General features: G+C 49.2%; 5 protein-coding genes across 5 annotated transcripts; 2 read left to right on the top strand and 3 right to left on the bottom strand.

Moving 5' to 3' along the window:
* Window positions 1-2,109: 2,109 nt before the first annotated feature.
* F4807DRAFT_223448 (HbrB-like protein) lies at window positions 2,110-5,328 on the bottom strand. The gene has a single exon (XM_047994086.1). It carries the CDS (start codon window positions 5,162-5,164, stop codon window positions 2,513-2,515), a length of 2,652 nt encoding a protein of 883 aa, XP_047851044.1. The 5' UTR covers window positions 5,165-5,328; the 3' UTR covers window positions 2,110-2,512.
* Window positions 5,329-6,051: 723 nt separating this feature from the next.
* On the top strand, window positions 6,052-6,927 carry F4807DRAFT_223406 (uncharacterized protein). Its single transcript, XM_047994085.1, has one exon. The coding sequence runs from the start codon at window positions 6,376-6,378 to the stop codon at window positions 6,736-6,738; it is 363 nt and encodes a 120-aa protein (XP_047851043.1). The 5' UTR covers window positions 6,052-6,375; the 3' UTR covers window positions 6,739-6,927.
* A 289-nt stretch (window positions 6,928-7,216) lies between these two features.
* On the bottom strand, window positions 7,217-14,326 carry F4807DRAFT_453299 (SPX-domain-containing protein; the record flags this gene model as incomplete). Its single annotated transcript, XM_048000440.1, has 8 exons — window positions 7,217-7,805; window positions 7,855-7,963; window positions 8,034-10,499; window positions 10,565-10,627; window positions 11,692-12,469; window positions 12,534-12,878; window positions 12,950-14,147; window positions 14,244-14,326. 8 exons carry the CDS (start codon window positions 14,324-14,326, stop codon window positions 7,217-7,219), a joined length of 5,631 nt encoding a protein of 1,876 aa, XP_047851042.1.
* A 591-nt stretch (window positions 14,327-14,917) lies between these two features.
* Window positions 14,918-16,169, top strand: F4807DRAFT_223301 (uncharacterized protein). Its single transcript, XM_047994084.1, has 3 exons — window positions 14,918-14,984; window positions 15,034-15,240; window positions 15,565-16,169. Exons 2-3 carry the CDS (start codon window positions 15,177-15,179, stop codon window positions 16,098-16,100), a joined length of 600 nt encoding a protein of 199 aa, XP_047851041.1. The 5' UTR covers window positions 14,918-14,984; window positions 15,034-15,176; the 3' UTR covers window positions 16,101-16,169.
* An 809-nt stretch (window positions 16,170-16,978) lies between these two features.
* Window positions 16,979-18,041, bottom strand: F4807DRAFT_463463 (uncharacterized protein; the record flags this gene model as incomplete). The annotated part of the gene is made up of 2 exons (XM_048001987.1): window positions 16,979-17,142; window positions 17,213-18,041. 2 exons carry the CDS (start codon window positions 18,039-18,041, stop codon window positions 16,979-16,981), a joined length of 993 nt encoding a protein of 330 aa, XP_047851040.1.
* Window positions 18,042-20,718: the final 2,677 nt, after the last annotated feature.

Here is a 20,718-nt window from a genome sequence, read left to right as displayed (position 1 = left end):
AGGCCTGCGAGCCTCAAGAGGTTAGGTAAGGGGTATTCTCTTCTCAATTCCTCTTATTCACGTGTCGTTTTTGCCTTGTTCTTATGTATGACCTTGACGGTCTCGATCGACTGATAGAAGGTATCTGATGCAAATGATTTGGAGATTTAGTGATACATCGTACAGAGTACTGTGCAGATATGAAAATGGGACAGATGGGAGCGGGCGGAAATTATCTCTTCCTCGCTCGATTGTCGGGGGACGAACCCTTCAAACCCCCAAAAGAGGTGGCAGGTCGGACAGTGCGAGTCAAAGGACGAGAGGGAAAAATATTCCCGAAACAGCGAGAATACTGCTGAGCACCGTATGGTACCCGCGACGTACTGTATGCGAAACCACGTGCGCGGTATCAGCCTAGCCCTAGATAGGACCTGGAAGCTGACATTAGCAAATTAGCAAGGTTACGCCCCCTGTTCTAATTGAAGCTTAACCTTTTAAGTTCGTTCCTTTTATTCCCGATCATCGGTGATGAGGTAAGACATCAATTCATTCATAGTGCTTGCTGACATAATCGGCTTCATATTTAAATTTAGAGTAGGTAGGAGTAACATATTGCTCTTCTTCCTCTTAGCATCGTGGGATGTTTTCCAAGAACCAATTGCACAAGTTGATGTGAGGTGAAGTTAGAGATTGCTGAGTGCTGATCTCGAGCAGCGATGTCGCACATGATCAGAATATATATATATAAGCCACGAGCCACGGCTTATACTGTCTCCTCTCTTTTCGTTTCTCATTTCCTGGTATAGGAAGGATTAAGCATGTCTGAAGCATTGTTGAGTATTCTGATTTAATCTTTGAGGTGTTTAAGGTGGTTAAGACAGTCTTATTTTATTACACTCGACTGCCGCAGCAACTTGTTTGATACTCTTGGAGTTGACACCAAGCATTCACCCAAGCGATGTGCCACTCTGGAAGATTCACCATGATATGTCCAGAGTGAAATCTTGTAATGTATAACGCATTGGAAAGTGCCAATGGCCTAACATTGGTATTCTCCGTATCTACAACACCAACGAAGCGACGAAGCCCGGCCTAATTGGTCGACGATGATGGACGAGATAGCGTATAAGTGGTAGAGATACCAACGTTCGGAAGATCGCGGGTAAAACAGACAGTACGAGAAAAAATTACTTAATCTTCCCATAGCTTGACATTCGAAGCCCTTTTTGGAGTACCGTAAGATAGATATATCGCACTGTATGAACAGAGATGACCGGCTATTTTTAGCGCCGGGATTTTGCTGGCAGGTGTTAATTGGCTGAAGCAAAAAATATGCAAGAAATCCACCTTCATCACATGACCGTTAGATTTTCCGCACGGTCGAATTTAATCCGATTCCAACCAGTGAGGCTCCGTAGATGGGTCCACCTAAATTTTTTTTTCTTGCTACTTCAAAAACTGGAGTTCGTCCTGTGTATTATCTTCACTTCACCTTCGCAACATTCTTTCTGCTCACCACAAGAGTGCATTTGCTTTGGGAGTGAAGCCGCCTGTGTCCGTGTATTTTGACTCACCAATTCCAAGGTTGGATACTGGGATTCGCAAGTGCTCGTTCTCAGTTTCCAGGTATTTACAGCAGCTGTTTTGCAATATGCAGTCAAGATGCAGTCAAGGTACGTCTCTCCATTTTTACTTCTGCCAATCGGCATACGCGACACATACCACATATTCCGCCCTCTATCAGGATGACAACCATTAAATATGTCTTCTTTTCCCAACTGAATCGACCATGAAAGAAACTTCGTCTGTCCGGGCCTTTCCACTGCGGTGGAAGCCTGCTACTTGCCAGTATACTCTGTCTGACTTCCCATCTCGTGATCCGTGCCTTGCGGCATCGCGAGATCGGGATTTGGAGGGATTGTCTCCTATCGCAACCTACATCCAGATTCTGAGTTAAGTGCTAACTGGATAAAAGTGATAGCTTTGGTTTTTGGTGTGAATCGTGACTAAAATCGCGGTTGGTGTTTTCTAAGCAAGGTTAGTCAAGTATTTTCATTTTCGTTACTGGTCAAGTTATCTAGGCGTTTCATATGATGAAACTTCCATACACATTCGCAGTTTCCACTCGAGCTTCGATCAGAGCCTTTTCTGAAGCAGATGAGGGTATAATGTCCTTCCCTTGGATGTCTGAGAAACGCCTATTTCCACTGAATTTTGCCGATGTTTAATTGAACTGTTGGCTGACCAGATTTACCTAGATACTACAATCAGTTGCGTTAAGTGAAAACCTTTAAATACTGAGTAGTGCGATGACATTGGCTGTGCTGGCGTATGGCATACTTGTACCAGCCGTGGGTATTTCCTAGATAGACTACATCAAATAGAAACAGTTCAATCACTCCGGACCAAGCCTCTTTTCGTGACCAATCCCGTGAAACCGATGTACCGACTTCACTAATCTCGTAACCACCTAACATAAACCCTTCAATATGTCATTATCATATGCGTACCTGTCTTGCCCGGCAACATGAAATCAGACGACCTCGACACCTTCGCGTATTCCTTCCCTTAAAATGCCGTGACTGATAGAGTTGTTATTTTCCTGCCTCTTAACCCTTCCGCCGACCATGCCCCTCCGGTTCCTACCTGTTCTGCCTCTGCCCAACCAGTTCAGCTTGAGCAGTCGACCTAGCTCAGCCACCATCTTGCTGGCTTCGTCGGTGCTAGCGACGTTATTGCCCGTATCGACGCTGGCCAGCACACTCATGCATTGGAGCATGCGGCCCACCATCTCCGTCACCTGCTTGCTATCCTCGACGTTCTGCTCCCGCACGCTGCCCAGGATTTCCCTGCCGCCCCGCTCGTTGTCTCTCATCTGCGGCGTGAACGGTCTAAGCAGACTTCCGGTACCGGTAGATGCCGGATCTGATACGCCGCTACCGAACGAGACGTTGCTGATGGCTCGGCTTCGCGACGGGTTCGAGTCGTTGCCGAAGACCGTCGTAGAGGTGGAGTTGTAGCTCGCGATGCTCGGGTCCAGCGACATGGCCGTGCCGGGACGACCCGAGAATCCGTCGCTCGGAGAAGTAGAGAGAGACGCGGCGCTGTCGTTCAAGAGTGGCGGCGACGCCAACGCGAGCGAAGAGAGGGATGACGGCAGGTGCTCGAGAGATAATCGCGAAAATATAGTCTTGAGCTTCTCATACCTAGGTAAGATCAGAGAATCTCGGTAAGATATAAGCACGAGCCGCCGCACGTCAAGGACGTTGGACGCCGGGGATAGGTGGGTTTCGAAATTCGGCCCGTTAGGATGGGCGTTCGCCGTTGGCAAGTCTGCTATCACTCCGCCCCAGAAGTCCCGCGCCTGCTCGGGAGTCAGCAGAGTCCCGCTGCCAGAAAATTCCAGATCCAGCGGCAGGAAGACCGCCTGCATATAGGGCAGAATGCTGGTAAACGTGAAGATCCAGAGCTCTACTAGCGAAGGTATCAGCCTGTCCTCGGGAGTCTTGCGTAACGTGTGGTCGAGCGAAGCAAAACCTGTCGAAAGGAGATCTCGTAGGTCGTCGACGATGATGTGTGCTGAGCGACGTTGTATGCAGTATTGTATATGCATGCTTACGACGCGGTTGAAATCCTCTACCGGCAATCGCAGGTCTTCGCCTTCGAATATGACTAGTAGCTTAGCCCTCAGATACGGCCAGGCGTCATCCAAGGACATATTGTGAAGGCCGTATTTGCCCGAATCGATAGGTTCGGAGAGATAGGAGTGCGTAGCGGCGGCTGCTGATCCGAAGCTGCCAGGTCCTGGCCATTCGGAACCCGTGCCGTAGGAAGATTCGTTGTCGTCCTTCTTCTTATCGCGCAACGCGCGTCCCCCGTGTCGAAGGTCAAGCCCGCTGACGCTTTTACCTATGTTGTTGTTCGGACCGGGGCTCGGTGGTATGTTAAAATTGTAAAGGCTCGACGGCGCGTTAGGGTCGACGGGCCGCGAATTGCTAGCGGCAGAGGATAGGGGGAGGTGGTAGTCGTCTTTGCTGCTCAGCTTATGCTTCTGCCGCGATAAAAAGTGGTGTTTCTTCTCTTTATCTTTTTCCTTACTATCCCTATCCACAAACGAGTCGACCGGTCGAATAGTCGCGGCGGACGAGTTTCCCAAGCTGTAGAAAGACGACGAGTCCGCGAGACTAGTTGTGCTGAAGTTGGCACGTTGTAAAGAGGCCAGAGCAGAACCGATCTTTCCAGGACTCGGCAACGGCCGTTCTTTCACGTCACCTTTAGTATCTATCTTCTTAGGCCTAGAAAACAGCTTGACTTTAGACTTCTCCGCCTTCGCAGGCTTCTCTGGGACGGTCGGGGGCGCAGGTGCGGGATGGTCAGGCGGTGGTAGTCCGGGCGAAGGTTGAGGCGATCTCGGAAAGACGACGTTGGCAGCGGCGGTCGCAGCGGCGGCGTGGCTCCCCAACAGCCCGTTATGATATCCTTGAGCGCCGAAACCGTTATCTCGCGGAGCGCTCGCCTCGGTTAGGCTTAACATAGGCGGGCTGCGATGTCCAGTAACAGGTTTGGGCCCAGGCCTTTTTGCGGAGTCGTGGCTGTCGCTGCCAGGAAATGGTACGGTTTGCGATCGATGGCGGCTATGCTGTTGGTGCTGCATCACGGCGGCCTGAGCGGCTATCTGACTTGCCGAGAGGCTGCCGGCGGGTTGAGACTGAGACTGAGCCTGTGCTTGGGCTTGAGCTTGGGCTTGGACCTGGGCCATAGCGACGTGGGAGAGGTTGGACGTGCTCGTAGAGGGCAAGGTAGGCTCGAAGTGACCCTGAGTCTGGGAATGTTTCCTCGCGTGGCCGGCGCGAGTGGGAGGTAGGGTCAAGGGAGAAGAAGTTCTCGGTTGAGGAAGTTCGATGCTGGGTCTAGTCGGACGAGAGAAATTGTGCGGGCTGCTGGAATAGGAGGGACTAGTGACGGTGGTGACGGGGCTCTGAGGGCCTCTCGTCTTAGGGAGGGATATGGTATCGTCGCTCTCGGAAGTATCTATCCTACGTATTTGAGGCCTGGAAGGGTTTGGCGAAGAGAATAAGGAAGATGAAGACGCGGCTGCGGCTGCGGCGGTCGAGGCCGAAGAAACACTCCCGGGCAAGGGAGAGAAGCTCCCGGGGGCTCTTTGCTGGGATCGTACTGGCTGCATTGTCTGATCGAAACGTCTAAGTGCCCGGTCCTAGGTCTGTTACATCTTGCCCCGATCCCGAGATATATAGGATCGGCGGTAATCCCCGTCCCTGATTTGCGCTATTCAATTGCCGTATACGTTGATGTGTGGTAGTAACGTGCGTAAGTAATGGCGTCTCGTCTTGATCGGACTAGTAGATTTCACCAGCGATCTTGACGAAGTTGATGAGGAGATGGTTGGTATAATACCTACGTACAGTGTGCGATGGGTTGTCAATGCTATGTATCAATTCAAGGTTTAACGTTGAATCCCTGAACATGTACTTGGCTAGGTAGTGTATGTACACTATATACCTACAGGCTCAAGGAGTACCAGAGTGGAACCGTCTCGTGCTAGCTTTGTTGAATAAATCGTATTGTTGGTGCTGAAGATACATGTGATCTACACATATAACATCTATACATGCATATATACACCTGTTTAAAAGCCTTTCTACTTTAGACGAACAATCTAGATGTATAATATCTGAAGCTGATATATGTATTTTCGAGTCTCCAAACTTCACATGTATCATTTGGTAGCTGTGTTCAAGTTGAAAGAAACATGTACATCAGATGAATCGAACGAAGTGGGGCAAAAATTGGGCAAGTTTCTAGGTACAGTGAAACCCTACCATAACGATAGGAAAAAATCAAGACTTTAGGATCGTTAAAGCGAGGTATCGTTGTAAGAAGCTATCCACTTTTAGTAAAACTTACCCACTTTTGGCAAATATTTCCTAAAATAGCCAAGATTTTGACGCATGGGTAAAGATATTATCGTAAGGGGTAATAGAGTGGGTACATTCTATCCTAAAACGGAAAGGTTCCTACAAAATTTCCTTAAATACAACGATTTGTTTAGTGAGGAAAAATAAAACTAACGATAATTCGTTATGACGAAATTATCGTTATTTTACATACAAAATTCGGGAATCCTGGAAAATTTATCGTTATAGTGGGGTATCGTTATACACTAGGATCGTTATGGTACGGTTTCACTGTAGGTACATTCGGTACTCTGGAATAGTACCTTGTGCAATGTAGTCTTGGACGCCACACAAAACTACTGCCACATCTGCCCCGCCCTTCATCCCCGCCATCGTCTATGGATGAAAGTCTAACATAACAAATCCATTTACAATTGTCTGTTAGAATTCATCATTCTATCCAAAACCAGACTCGTCGACAATGTCGTCTTCCTCAAAGATGAACAAAACCACTCAAATAACGGCAACCTACACTAACTCTAATTCCACCAGCGACCCTTCCTCATCCTCTCCAAGTTCAACTACCCCCTTCACACTCTCAACCCCGCTGACTCTGCCGGACTCCGACTCTTCAACGCATAAGACATCGTACCTGAACACGCTGCGCGAAGCCGTATCGACGCTACAAGAGCGCATAAACAGCGAACTCACGACGCGCATGGAGGAAGAAGCGCGCGAGGTAGCAGCCGCCTCCGCTGCTGTTAAGGGAGCTAGTGTCAGCGCCGTCGACGAAGTTGCTGAAGAAGAGAACTATGGCGAGGAGGTGGTGGAAGACGAAGAGTAGTGGATATTAGACGGATCGATCGATCGCTTTCGCGATTCCATTAATGCCTATAAGCCAGGTGAAGAATAAGTCAAGGTTAGACGAGTAGACATTGGGACTAGAGAATTCTCACCTGGACGTATGGGAGTGCTATTCTCGACCAGGTCCTCCCTGGATGAGCATTTCGAAGTCGAAGACGAAGACGAGCGAGAAAAGCGTTATCAATTTGACTGCGTTCTACATACGGGGGTATTGCCTACTCATCACCTCTACTCCGACAGCATGCGACGATGACCATGTTATGCTTAGAACCCCAAACAAAACCAGAACACCAGTCTTCGATATATGCGAACGCGACTCAACGCCTCCCTCGTCACGTCCATGCTCGTACCATAAACATCATGATAATAGACAGTTTCGTGTCTCGATACCCACGCCAATGCGGGCACAGGGATACCATCCAGGTCGATAATTTGCCCGATTTGTTAGCGTGGGCGATTCAGCCGTGCCTCCCCCACGAACCGGCGATCCTCTCGCTTCTAGTTCCGCTCATGCTACGCCCCGGTCTCCCCAAACATCCGTAATGGACGACCGTATTATCCGGAAGCACCGCCACGACGCTATTACCCAGTCTCTTGTGGCATACGCCGCACACCCTCTCCTCGCCAATCACGACCTTCCTGCTACGCCCGCTCTGGCCGCCGGGGATGCCGTCCCCGAGTAGCAGCAGCGCCTGCGTATTCACCAGCTGCGTCTTGCGCAACCCTTCGACGATGCGCGACTCCGAGATGACGCTGTTAGCCGCGCGGATGCGCCCTCGGAAATATGACTCGAGCTCTGTCACCGGAAGATCGTCGGGGATGAGAGATAGCGTCGACTCGGCCGGCAGACGAGAGCCGTGCCTCGAGAGGAGAGACAGGGCCGGTTCCAGGTTCGGTTTGTTCGGCGGCGGCGGAGTAAGATATAAAGAAAGCAGCATGTGGTAAATGGAAGGCTTCGAGTCGGGATCGCGATCGTCCTCGTCGGCCAGCAGCGCGGCGAAGGATTCCCTGCGGGAACTGGGAAGCGCGTGTATATGGTTGCAATACCTAGCATCTCCTGTAAGCAACGTCCGTCGGCGATTGAATGCGTACCTACTCCTCTGCTTTCGCGTAATCCTGCATGTTAAACACGTAGATCTCGAGCGCTTGCTTGTGAGAACCCATGTTGCTGAACACTATGGCACGAGCCTCGTAGAATGCCGGATCTGTGAGGGTTATTAGCAATTGCTTCTTCTATCAGAACCGACAAGTGTTCCGCATATTCGGACGGCCTACCATCACGAGGAATTATGCTTAGTGCTCTGCTTAAGCTGTACTGCTGACTTCCCCTCAAAAAGGTCACGAGGCTATCGAGCTTCTCGTTCCACGACTCGTCGCGCTTGTCGTCTCTCAGCGCTTGAACCAGCAGCTCCACTAATTGATTATGAAAGTCCGGCGTGCCGTCTTCTAGTTCCGTGATGATGTGCTGTAGGTAGCGGATTTCTAGATTGACGTCGATGGCGCCAAGATACCGCACGACCCTTTCTCGCGGCAGAGTCTCGGCGTTCTCGCTATCGGCTAAGAACACCTCCATTCCCTGGTTCGGATCGCGCCGCAGGACCCAATCCGCAAACTCGAGAATGATGTCGATCATCTCCGGCGGAAGACTTTGCAGGTAGCCGACCGTCCTCCGCGGACCACGCAACTGCTCGGGTATCGTCACTTCCGAGTCCGCCTGTCCGTTAAGGTCAAGCTTGGTTGATTCCCCTTCCGGGTTCACGTCTCCGAACTTGCGAAGGAGGGTGAGGGCATCGCGGTGGAGCTTCTTTCCGTAGAAGAAGTCGACTAATTCATTATACCGACTGTGCTTGAGGAGGTGCTCGTTCACCACCGCGGGATCGCAGAAGTTCGGGATGCGGAAGAGAGAGCCGGCAAGCGTGGGCGTGACAAACATTAGGCCGCGGAAGAGAGCGGTGTCGACCATGGTAAACGTCTCCTTAAGCTCGTGCTCTAGCTGTTCGTCAGAATCGGAGCGAGAATTCGTTAGTAATGCGTCTAGATTCTCGTCCAAGCTTATCGACGAGCCTTTGCCGGTTGTCGGTTTGCGAGGTTTCAGCTTTCCGGTTGCCGGATCGATCCATCGCTGTAGACGTGTCCTCGTACCAGCCAGATAACTGTTAAGCTCGCGGACGGCCTTGATCAGATCCTTCCCTTCCAGCGGTCCATCCTCTTCGGCTTTCTTCTTCTTCGTCTTAGCCTTGACACTCGCCATATCTTCGCTGTCGGTGCCGCCCTTCTTAGAAGATGTGATAGATGCCGCGTCGGAGTCCCCTTTTCGATGTCCCATCCAGTATTTTGCAAAGGTGCTAGGCCTAGACGGCGACGCAACTTCGACGTTGGACTCGGTTTTGGCAGGTTTGTCACCATTAACCTTCTCGTCCTCTTCCTGGTCTTCTTCCTCCGAGGCGCTCTCCTCTCGCGTGCACTCGGCGGAAAGATCCCCGGCGATCGTCCTAGGGTACAGCCTTAGTACTCTTTGAGGAGGTGCGTGTACCTCGTCCTCGTTAAATAGTGCCAGGCTTTCTGAGAACTTCTTTTTCTTGAAGAGGACTTCCGCCTTCAGCATCTTAGCCTCCCGCATAGTGCCGGTCTTATCCTTCAACAGCGCGTCTTCGAGCATGCCGAGCACGCTTACGGCCTCGTCGTACTTAGCCGAGTCGATCAGCTCCTTCACCTGGGTGTCGTAGTCCGTCGCTTCCATCTTCCATACGGCTCGATCGCTGCTGATATGGAAACCTTTACCCGCGTGGGCGAGACTGACCGTAGGCGGCGGGAAGTGCATTTGTGCCGCGCCGGGAAGTTCTATGGTCTGTAGAAGGCTCAGCGTTTCTGGATTCCGCACATCTAGCGTACCTTTAGCTGGTGGCTGAAGGATCAGGATGTAGGGGTAGCTATATCCGATGCTCTCGGGGGCGTTCTGCCACGGCACCTGACGCTTTTCCAGCGGGTTGCCGTTCGTGTCGATGAACAGAGAATTGATGTCCTTCGCGAGCAACATCTGACCCTCGGCCAATCTCGTAGCCAGTGGCTTCGGCATATACCCGCCGAGTCCCATATAGCCCATGCTCGCGGCGCCGAACCTGCTCCCCTGCCCTCCCGTTGCCGCCGCACCCAGGCCTACGATCTCGTGCGTTTCCGAGGTGGTCACGTCTACCAAGACGTATCCCGCGTTCATACCGCAGACGACCTTGGTCGCGTTGGCCCAAGTCAACGTCCTGATGCCCTCAGGAAGCACGATCTCGGTGACCTCGTCATGTAGCTCGCTCTCGTGCCAACTCCATAACAGCAAGCGTCGTTTTATAGCTACGGCGAGACGGCTAATAATCTCTGGAATGCCGGTGGCGGCATCTTTGACGATGTTGCTGGTAACAGCAAAGCAGGTAGCGTTCCTTGTGCGCGATATCGTCTCGATCAACTCGTAGGTCTGGAGATCGTGGAGGGAGACGTTGTAGTTGGAGAGGGAGACGATGATGTTGGCTTCTCTGATGATCGCAAGCTGCTCGATGGCGCGCGTGGAGAACTTCTCGATTTCACGTAAAAGATCAGTCGGCTTTGGAGAAGAACTGGGTGTCGTGTTCGTGTCGGTGCTTGGAGGAGTGGAAGGAGTACCGTTAGAAGCAGGAGGCTCGGATGGTTGGGTTAATTCGTTTAGGCGGTATATCCTCAGCGATCCGGTATTTAGACCGACGAGAACGCGATCGCCTACGGTAAATATAATCAGTTTTTTGTATGCCTACATTTACGGACCATATAGTGGCAAGACGCACCATGTGCTAGTATCGTTTCTATCTTAGATTTGTCGCGTTGCTTTAGCTCGATGATGGGCCGAGCTGTGAATGCGGAGAGCATGGTGCTCTAATGCTATCCTTGGATAGTCATTGATTACGGGGTTCGGGTTTTGAATCAAAGAAAACGGCGCAAGGCAGTTTGACTAATCCAGGCTATCCCAAAGAATATATGTCGTCTCTTGCTAATGTGGATATCAGTTGAAGGTATTCCGAGGCTGTATGAATAAAATGCAAAACAAAGGAAAAGCGAATGTACCTACTTATGTCATCTGAACCTTAGAACCCGAGAGTTGGAGACATTCAATGTTCTAAGGTTCGAAGCTAATGTGGATACAGAGGTACAATGTACCTCGGCCACCTATGACCGCATAAGCTAGCGTACTGCATACTTGTCAAAATTCATCCTTCTGATTGGACAGATGCATTATACCCAACCTGCGTTAGGCAGCCTATAAACTGGAGGGTTGAGAGTTGCAGTGTTTAAGCATAATATTGGATGTACCTACGTGTTGACGTACCTAGGAGGTACCAGGTATGGAATATACCTCCATGCATGTTTAATTTTCCTGCTACTATTATGTAGTATGCAACACACTTACCAAGGTAGGTATATGCATACTACCTCATGTAGCTAAAGCTGATACCATTCCTACGGTGAGACAAATCTATAGATCTATATAACCCCTTCACCGCAATCGACTACCTATGTAGCTTACCTACATGTACACCTATGTAAGTAGGTAGGTACGTACATATATGTAAATGTATATGCATAGGTATATATACGAAAGACCAAAGTTATACATATTACGCATAATAACAGTGCAAAACCAGACAAGCAACTTCGTAGTTCGACGTAGATAGGTACTCTATTAGACCCCTAACCCTGACGCCTTACATCCCAATGACCCGCATCGAACCGTAGCCCAGGGTCACTACAACCGCAAGGGTTATCAAACTACTGGGCACGCCGCGGCTGATGAAATGCGTCACATGCAAGTACCGCTGTCCTGTCGAGTCCTCTTTCATGATAGCCGCTGTAAAATGTTAGACATTGTTTCCCAGCCTCGACTGTAAGACGTTATTATAAAGGGAGAAAGACTTACTCATGTTAGGGAATCCGCTCGTCGGCAACGCCATCGCCGCGCTACACATGAGCGCCGCGGCCATGACTAGCAGGTTGGGGTGAGGTTCCTCCATATCCTTTCCGATATCCGACACGAGCGGCAAGATGATCAACGCGGCGACTGTGTGGCTGATGAAAGTCGCGATTACCAAGGTTAGGCTCGAAAATATGATGAGGATACCATACAAGTCTACGCCGTTCACCTCCCGGGAGATGCCCTCGGCTACGGTATGAAGGAGTCCCGACGACTTGACGGCCTTGCCGAGGGCCAATCCGCCAGCCGCAAGGATGATAATAGTCCACGGAAAATTATTGAAATCTTCCTTGGTGAGTATGCCGACGCCGAAAAAGAGCACGATCGGGATGATAGCGATGACTCCCATGTCGCCAAAGGTCGACTCGAGCTGATGGCTCGCGCACCAAAGCCCGATGGTGGCAATGCATATGAAGGATACGAACCATTGCAAACCTGTAAACGGTTCCTTCACCGGCCTGATTGGTACGATAGTAGTACCTTTTCCGGGTTGGAAGGTGACGAGGAGGAGGACCCAGATTAGGAGAATAGATATGATGCCCACGGGAATTACGACAAAAAACCATTCACCCCACGTCGGCGCCGGCTCCATTATGCCTAATGCGACGACATTTTGCGGCGAAGCGATGGGGGAAAGCATACCGCCAATGTTAGAGGCGAGCGCGATACCCATGATCACCGCTTTAGACATGTTGGAACCTGAAGGGAGATTCCGCAGCATAGGCTACCGAATGTCTTGTTAGAGAGATGTCGGACTACGTTAGGAAGTATACGAAGCATAGACCTACCTCGACAATGGAAAAGCAGAGCACCGGAGCTGCCACATTGCTGACTAGCATGCTGGCAAATGCCGCCACAAACATGGTCGCGATGAGCACCGTCCTCGGCTGCGTTCCCGCCTTACTAAGGACGAAGGTCGCGATCCGCTTATCGATCTTGCATTTAGACAGGGCGGCGGCAACGGTAAAACCTCCTAGCAGCAGCATGATGACGGGTGTCCACATAGCCGCGAAGACGTAAGGAGTGGCGTTCTTAGAATCTAGCCGCTTGTATGGCACATCATCTTCGCGGACAACCTGAAGAACCACGCAGAGGAATGGTATCAACAGAGACGTCACGAAAAGCGGGATTGCCTAAGATGAAGTTAGTTGCGCATAGTTGCGCATATAATAAATTCAATAAAAATTTACACCAACACGCTTACCTCGGTAGCCCATAGCAGACTCACGAACACTAGCATTGCTAAGCAGTTTTGCTGCTCGGGCCTGTCCATGATAGGAACATATAGCAAAACCAAGAATATGGCGATAATTCCAAGTAGTGTAAACATGGTCGAGCCGAATAACCAGGTCGGGCAGGTAAAACGCCCGATGGGTGTCTCGATCTCCTTCATAGGAGTGGCCGGAGCATCGTCGCCCTGGAGTCTCACCTTGATACCATCGTTCTGCCCGCCGAGGAGACCCTTGCCGAGACTCGCAGCTTCGGCGCGGCGCTCGAGACCGATGAGTTCTCGCCACACCGTATTCCGTTCCCAGACGACGTGCTCTCTCAGATGAGATCGGAGATCCTTCTTAGCGAGGGGCTCGTCGCCGTGGGTGACCACGTCGGCATATGCCTTCTCCATCTTGGCGATGCTCTCCTCGACCTGCCTGATAGTCTCAGGTAAGAAAGGATAAGTAATCTCGACGGTGTTTTTCATATATATCGGTCGAAATTCCCTGTCGATGATCTTATCGAACTTTTTGAGGACCTTGCTAAAGCCTGTCTTGTTCAGCTGCACATACGACTTAAGTTCGCACAGCTGCACGTAGAGGCTGATGATGCGCTTTTTCAGCATGATGCCGGAAGAATGCATGGCCGTCTCGGCATAGTCATCATAACCAAGGCTGTATCTGCGCGAACGAGTAAGGTCCGTCGAAGCGGTCATGTCGGTAGAAGCAAACATCGCGCTCGGAACACCGCGCCTTCGGCTGTACGTCCCGAGGCTCGATCGTCGGCGCTTCCTTCTGTTGAGGGCCGAAGTCTCATCCTGGTCATCGTCGTCATCCTCGTCGCTATCTTCGACACCGTCGTCGGTTGAACGAGTACTTCGGGCACTCTGAGCGCTGCGTGGACCGCGAGTAGGCTTCACCGGGTCACTGATAATATCTTGCAGGGCGGGCCTCTGGGGTACGTCGGTTTGAACTTGGCCATCGGCGTCGAGCGAACCGATATCGCGCATAAGATCGTCGACCTCGTCAAAGAGCTCCTTTTCCTTGACGCCGTAGAATGACGATATCTTCTCTAGTTCGACGTCCAAAGCCCGCGCAAAGACGACTTCGGGGTCCTCATTTCGAAGGAGCGGTCTTGTTTCGACATCTGAGACACCGGGTTGGTGGATAGTCTTCTCGAGCCCGTAGATTCTATGAGACGGTCAACGAGAAGGACTCTATATGTATACATACATATATACATATATATGATACAGGTATACAGGTATCAGGGTGGGAATAGCTAACAATTTCTTTAGATTGCTATATGCAATGTAATGGCTGCTCCAGTCGGGGACGGCATTGAATTGGATGCTATGGGAGAACTTCATCTCGTCTTGTTCTTCTAACCACCTTCTCTTCTCCTCCCTTTTTAATCTCTGGCGCTGTTCCCTGCTCGACGACGAGGGTTGGTGTTGTCGGTGTTGTCGGTGTTGTTGGTGTTGTTCGTGTTTGATTTGATCGGGATGTTGGAATTCTTGGAGTTCGTAGGTCTCTAATATACGGCCGTCCTTATTATTGTTGTTATTACTGCTACTCCCTCCTCTATCCTCTATCTCCGTTAATCGCTGTCGGGGATGGTGGGGAGCTCTATGCGCGTGAGCAATGTCGCAGTCAGAGGATGAGGAGGGGTGGTGCACCAGAGACTTTGAAGGTGCTATGATGGAAACGGCGATAGCGAGAACGGTAGCAAAAGAGGTGGAAACTTTTTCGTTTTAGGGTCCGGCATGAGATGATGCAACTTAGATTATACGCGATCTATGGATGTGGATGATATGTACCGTATTATGTATGTATGCAGTATCCCTAGGTACCGAAAATAGTATATTTTAGTGAATGTTAAGATGCCAAACTTGTAAGGTTTAAGCCTGCACCTTGAACTGTGTGATCTCCCGTATTAACATCCAACATCCCGACAAATGGGAAGCTTATCGGAGACCCACGTGTGGCTCGAAGCTCTGCTAAGATGAGCCACAGGTACCTGACCAGGTATGTACTTCTGTGAACACTTAGAGGTACATTTCTAAAGTTTACCTAGCAGCAATTCAATCCACTACACATAGATTGGTACTTCCGTGCATACACTTATACTAAACCAACATCTTCTGATGTCCAGGTAGGCTTGTGATATTCCACCAAACACCATCCCCAATTGCGTGTTAGAGCTGAATGATATAGCAAATGACAAGCACCAATGTTGAACATTACAAGAGAAAGTTGAGATACCTAGCGTTCAAGCCTGGAGGTATGTTAAAGATGAACAGTACTGTCGCTAGATCATATATCATGTCCCATCATATCATATCATATCCCATCATATCATATCATATCCTGCAGTGGGAACCAATTCACATCCTCCAGGCAACTATACTTCTGTCACTTTCACCAATGCGATTCATCATACAGCCAATCATATATACCCAAAATCTGCAAACTGCCACAGCAATAATATCCTTCTCACTTCTAACTCCAGCCTTAACATAACTTGCCTTTCTCCGCAGGCCCCCCTCAATCCAGCTACCCAACTACCCGTTTGACTGGCTCACCCGCTTCACCATCTCATTGACAGGCTTACAATTACACCTAGTCAGCATGAACCGGCGTTTTCACGGGGGGCATCGTTGGCATGTCGAAGAACGCCATCGCCGAATGCGGGCTGCGGAGGCCGGCCGTCAGCAAGCAGCGGCTGCGCGTCCCCTCAGGGTCATCGCTAGCCCGCCTCAACCCGTCTCAGACGTAGCTGTCGCTGGCCTGGGACTTCTAGACACTTTGCCCAACGAGGTCATCATGATTGTTTTTGAAAATTGCACTCTTCGTTCTCTCCTACGACTCGAACGTGTGAATAAGGCTGCTAGGAAACTCGTGAGCCTCCTAGATCGCATCGAGTACATAAGAGAAACTACCAAGGGCATAATCGAACGCGCCAAGCCACCCTACCGTCAGATCATGTTCACCATCTTGAAGATTAAGACCTATCAAGGGTTACACGACCTCTTGACCACCTTTATCTGCGAGAAATGCGCCAAGCCGGGCTCGTTCCGCATAAAAAAAGTCAAGGTTCTCTGCGATAGCTGCTGCTCTCCAGTTAGGCCAGTAGACCGCTGAGCCGGATGAGACTTGACCACTTTCCTTCTATGCGTTCTTTTATGTTCGGGATAATTTAGGCGGTGATGATATGCTAAACTACGCGTGAGTGAAATTCTTCTCATCCGGTGCGCTATCATCCATTAACCACTCTCGATTTCGGTAGGGTCGGATGGTATCAAGGTGGCGTAAGGACTCGTGGGTACCTATGATATATGAGTTACGATGCTTGAGCAACTATACCTTTTGACGAACTTTCTGAGATTAAATCAATGACATGATTATAAGCACCTAGGTTGGCATCTAGGTATGTAATGGAAGAAAAGCGTGTAAACAAAATAGTCCTGAGTTAAGGCTTCCATCTACTGATTACCCGTTATAGTGCCGATGTGTCATTTTCTAATTAATAAGGGTCACTTGAAAGACAGTTAAATATATCAACCCCTTGGGTACAAATCCGACACACCTCGCAAGATACCGAATTACATAATTCATTATAGCCTACCTAATATCTGTATGAAGGGGAAAACAGTAGTATAGCCCCTATTCGATGTCGTAACCTTTGATAACTCTATTATAGGACACTTTGCCTCCAGTGCTAACGTTGTTAATCCTTCTAGATTTATAGATCAGCTCCGTCATGCCATCAAAATCTTTAAGGTTGATTTGGGACTTGATTTGACGCTCTCGTTCGTTTACTGGAAGTTGAACCTATACGATGCGTATCCGACCCTACCAGCTAATGCTACTTTCCAATGCTACTTTCTCACGATATTCTCAACCTCTCATCTGCCTGCGGTACCTTGATGTCATCTATGGTCTCTAGGCAGCCGTCGACTTTCAGAGACATGTCGCTTCCCCAGCTGACGAAAGTATAGTCGCCGCAATTCCTGATACCCCTAGGCTTCATGAATAGTCGGCCGTGGTGACGTCGGGCTCTTGAACCAACCTAAGTGATTCTGCTCTTTGAAAGCCGTATCTAGGTAGTGCGCGGCGATTTGGGGACAGCTCAACAGCACCCAGAATAAGTTATCGGAGTCGACTGTTCCTTGCAAGGTATAGTCTAGCGTGATAGTAATATGGGAATGAGTAATGCTGAGATTATCACAGCACAAGACGATAAACGAGCCAACTCAAAGCTGCCGTCTTCAGCCAGGCCGTCCTCCCCGCAAGGAACCCCGTTGCCTTGCCTGCTGCGTTTTCAGGTGGACAGCTCACCACTGGGTTCAAGCCCTTGCATTCGATGGCAGTAATAGCCGCTGAGATGCTCGACACAGCCGAAGCAGCCATCGTAGGTGGGCAAGAAGTCGTGGCTGTGGGAGCCGTTTGAAATGGAGGCGCGATAACGGCGCACGTTGCTCGACCGTCTAGCTTGTCTGGATTTGTGGGCAGAGTACCCGTTACGTTGAATGTGAAGTATCTGTCCACGATATTGGCGCATGTCTGGTCGTCCGCCGTAGTAACACTATTGAGGTCAGGTTGCTTCGCGCCGTTCTTGGTGGTGAATTGGGAGTAGCTGACTCGGTTATAGTAGGTAAGGCCGGACGACGTACTCTCATCGATGGACGTAGAGTTTGAGCAGTTCCCCGAGCTCAGATCCCAGACAATGGACCATTCACCTTCGGTAGTGTTGAATACGTTGGTGGTTGTGTACGCATAGTAGGGGTCGCTAGCATTGGTGAAATTCACATTTGTCAGTTGTATGAACCCGCCGTCGCTGGTGCCATTCAAATGAGAGAGCTGCCAGATGTTGTAGTCGAAGTTCAGGTCGAGGGGCCCGGCAAGCTCCGAGTTATAGATGGCAAAAACGATCGGCGTGAGTTCTGAAGGCGCGTATGTATCGTTGCGCGGAAATACTAAATGCACCTCTACTGTCGCCGGGAATGCGACTGCCTGCACCGTAGACCAACATGACAATATCGGGAGTGAGAGGCGACCTAGCTGGCGGAAAGAGTCAAACATCGTTAAGCAACCAAAATCGAGAGGATTAGATAGAAGTACGCATAGCGGAAGCAGAAAAAAAAAGATCGTAGGAAGGGAAGGATGTCCATGTTTAAAGAGCGTCGGGATTCCAGGATTCAGCTGTCAGGGGCAAGGCGAGTTTAGCCCCATCTATACGAGGATATATCGTGATGTCCAATTGAAGCACGTCACATGGGGCACGTTTTTCGGTATCGTATACGGCGCAGCGAAACGTAGCATTCCCGTCCATAGGCGCTATAGTCAGTGTTAAAAGATCCGATATTGGTTATTAAGCGAGAAATTGATTACGCCATGTTATATGTAGTGCTTAAGGAGTTGTTGAATCTGATCATACTATCGTCGAGCAAGCTAATGACAACCACGTACCTACACAGGGCATTAGTTTGTAACTGTAGATAGATGATTACAAGGCAAACTCGAGGAATACAATTATTTCTAGAGAGCGCGTCCGCCCCAAGCATGTTCACTACAATAATGACATAATGGCCTCCTTCACCACTTAGCCAAGTCTCGTGACTAAGTAAATATGACATAATTGTGTACTTCTTTCAACAGATGCTAGAAGTTTGAAGCTAAGTTGAACGTCGTCGCCGTTGTCACTCCTTTGGACACTGAGAGGTCGTACACCAGCACGCGAGGCCTAAACAGGTAGTAACTTGGCGTTTCCCCCGGCCATCGTTGCTACGTCTATGCTGACACTAAGGCAAGATGTCTACATGCTATTTTAGCTATAATGATATTGTCTGCGCTGTTCTTTGTTAATTTCCAACATCTTTCGTTAAATGATGTAATTGGGAGGCTTGCGATGATATCACAGGAGACATTGTGTTTCCTTGTTATACCGAAGAGCCTCTCCCTAATTAAACAAGAACAAAGAACACCTGAAAGGAATATCTCAAAGGATGAGCATGTATTCTTTACTAGATACACTATGTTCAATCTAAGAATTTACCTCACCAGCCTAATAGACAAACCCCATATTATCGCTATTGTTAGAATAGACAAAGTCGCTATGGCAGGTGTAATTGTCCGCCACACAGGGTAAAGAAATTACGGACATGATTCACATTGGTAACAAAGTTAGAGGTAGGCTTTGGAGACAATGATGAGTGGTTCTTTCGAATAGCCCCCTTGGGCTTTCGAGTATAAATGGGATGAGATGCCAGGTTATTAACCAACACCAGAAGAACCAAGCAACAAGCAACATAATAACTAATACAAAAAAACTCTCAAGCAGAAAACGCTTCAACAAACAAATAAAAAAACACATTCAACACTCACTCAGCATAAACAATGGCTAACATGAAGAACACTACCGGTGCGAAGCCTGCCGTTCCTAAGAAGGGAGGACTCTTCGACTTCAGCGACACCGACAACGGCCTTCACGCAGGTAACAACTCCGGATCGGGCTGCCTAGTCATGTAATAGATAGGAGCTATCTATTAACTTAAGTACGAAATCACGGATTATGTTTACCAAAACGAATTCGGCGGAGGGGATGATCTATAAGGGAGTGGGCGCGGGTAGCACTCCTTTACCGCGTCCAACAAGCAGTTAAAAACGTCACTCCTTAATTTTCTTTAGTCTTTAATAATGATTATTGTACCATAAATCATCTAGAAATCCGGTGTGGCTCCTTAATTTCTCCCGGTGTCTAAATTGTGAATTCAATGCAATCATATTGATCGAATAAGTTATATGTATCACACCTTCGAGTCAGATGCTGATTATAGGGGCAGGAAAAGACATACTGGGATAACATATTACTATAATGAAAATCTGCCTATCTGTTAGGAGAGCCTGGCTTCTTGGTGTAATGTTATACAGAATGTAGGTGTCTATGGGAGTTGATCTTTCGCCCCTTAATTGACAGTTATCCGCACCCTTCGTAACACCGAGAGGTATATCTACAATGGTAGCCACTTATAGATGTTATGGACAAAGAGCGTAATAGCATATCAACTCATGCCAGTAGGTAGTCGATATAATAATCAAGGACTCATTTAGCTCCATTAGACGTGTTGATGCAAAGCGAGGCCATTTAACAGAATGAAACTTCCCCTGGACACCCTATCAGCCTGACTTCTTAATTTAGGATAGGCAAAGTCATGACTGTATTTCACCGAAAGAACAGCCACTGACAGCCACCAACACTGACGACGTCTGAACTCGGTGTAGGGCTGCGAAATGCCGGATGTAGTAATACGGCACGGGTCTATCGTTACATCGTCACGCACCACTCTCTGCCTGGTTGCCTACCTGCTCCGTACGGTAGGTACCAAAGATCTGACTCCGGGAAATTGTAGCCTAAATCGTAACGAGGATGACTTTCGTATCCTGAAGCGAGTCGTGATAAGGGCTATGTTCTCGTTTTGAGGCAATTCCCAGTTACAAAGGTTTAAAAAAGAAGAAACGGACACGGATACTATCTTCGTCAGCTTTTCAGCTCTTGTCAGCGGCTACTCGTCATTGTATACACCGACGGGCTGCTAAGCGTTGTACCGCATGGTTTGTGCAGATTTATGAGGTTTGATGATCGCATTATGCAGATGTGATTGTCATGATTGACAGGGACCAAATCGGCAAGACTTCTTTTTTTTTTTTTGTCTCGAGGAAAGTCGGTCAGGGAAGGTGAGAATATCAATTATAGGATATC

This window comes from Annulohypoxylon truncatum, assembly GCF_022578515.1.
Source record: "Annulohypoxylon truncatum strain CBS 140777 unplaced genomic scaffold F4807scaffold_33, whole genome shotgun sequence".
Lineage (NCBI taxonomy): Eukaryota > Fungi > Ascomycota > Sordariomycetes > Xylariales > Hypoxylaceae > Annulohypoxylon > Annulohypoxylon truncatum.
The sequence above is the reverse complement of the archived record's forward strand: the minus strand, read 5'-3'. Positions and strand labels throughout refer to the sequence as shown.

Excerpts from the sequence above, each read along its gene's own strand:
- F4807DRAFT_223448 (XM_047994086.1), bottom strand. The coding sequence starts at position 5,164 with ATGCAGCCAGTACGATCCCAGCAAAGAGCCCCCGGGAGCTTCTCTCCC.
- F4807DRAFT_223406 (XM_047994085.1), top strand. The coding sequence starts at position 6,376 with ATGTCGTCTTCCTCAAAGATGAACAAAACCACTCAAATAACGGCAACC.
- F4807DRAFT_223301 (XM_047994084.1), top strand. The coding sequence starts at position 15,177 with ATGACAAGCACCAATGTTGAACATTACAAGAGAAAGTTGAGATACCTA. Across the intron at positions 15,241-15,564 it reads CCTAGCGTTCAAGCCTGGAG|GCTTACAATTACACCTAGTC; the intron begins GTATGTTAAAGA and ends TCTCATTGACAG.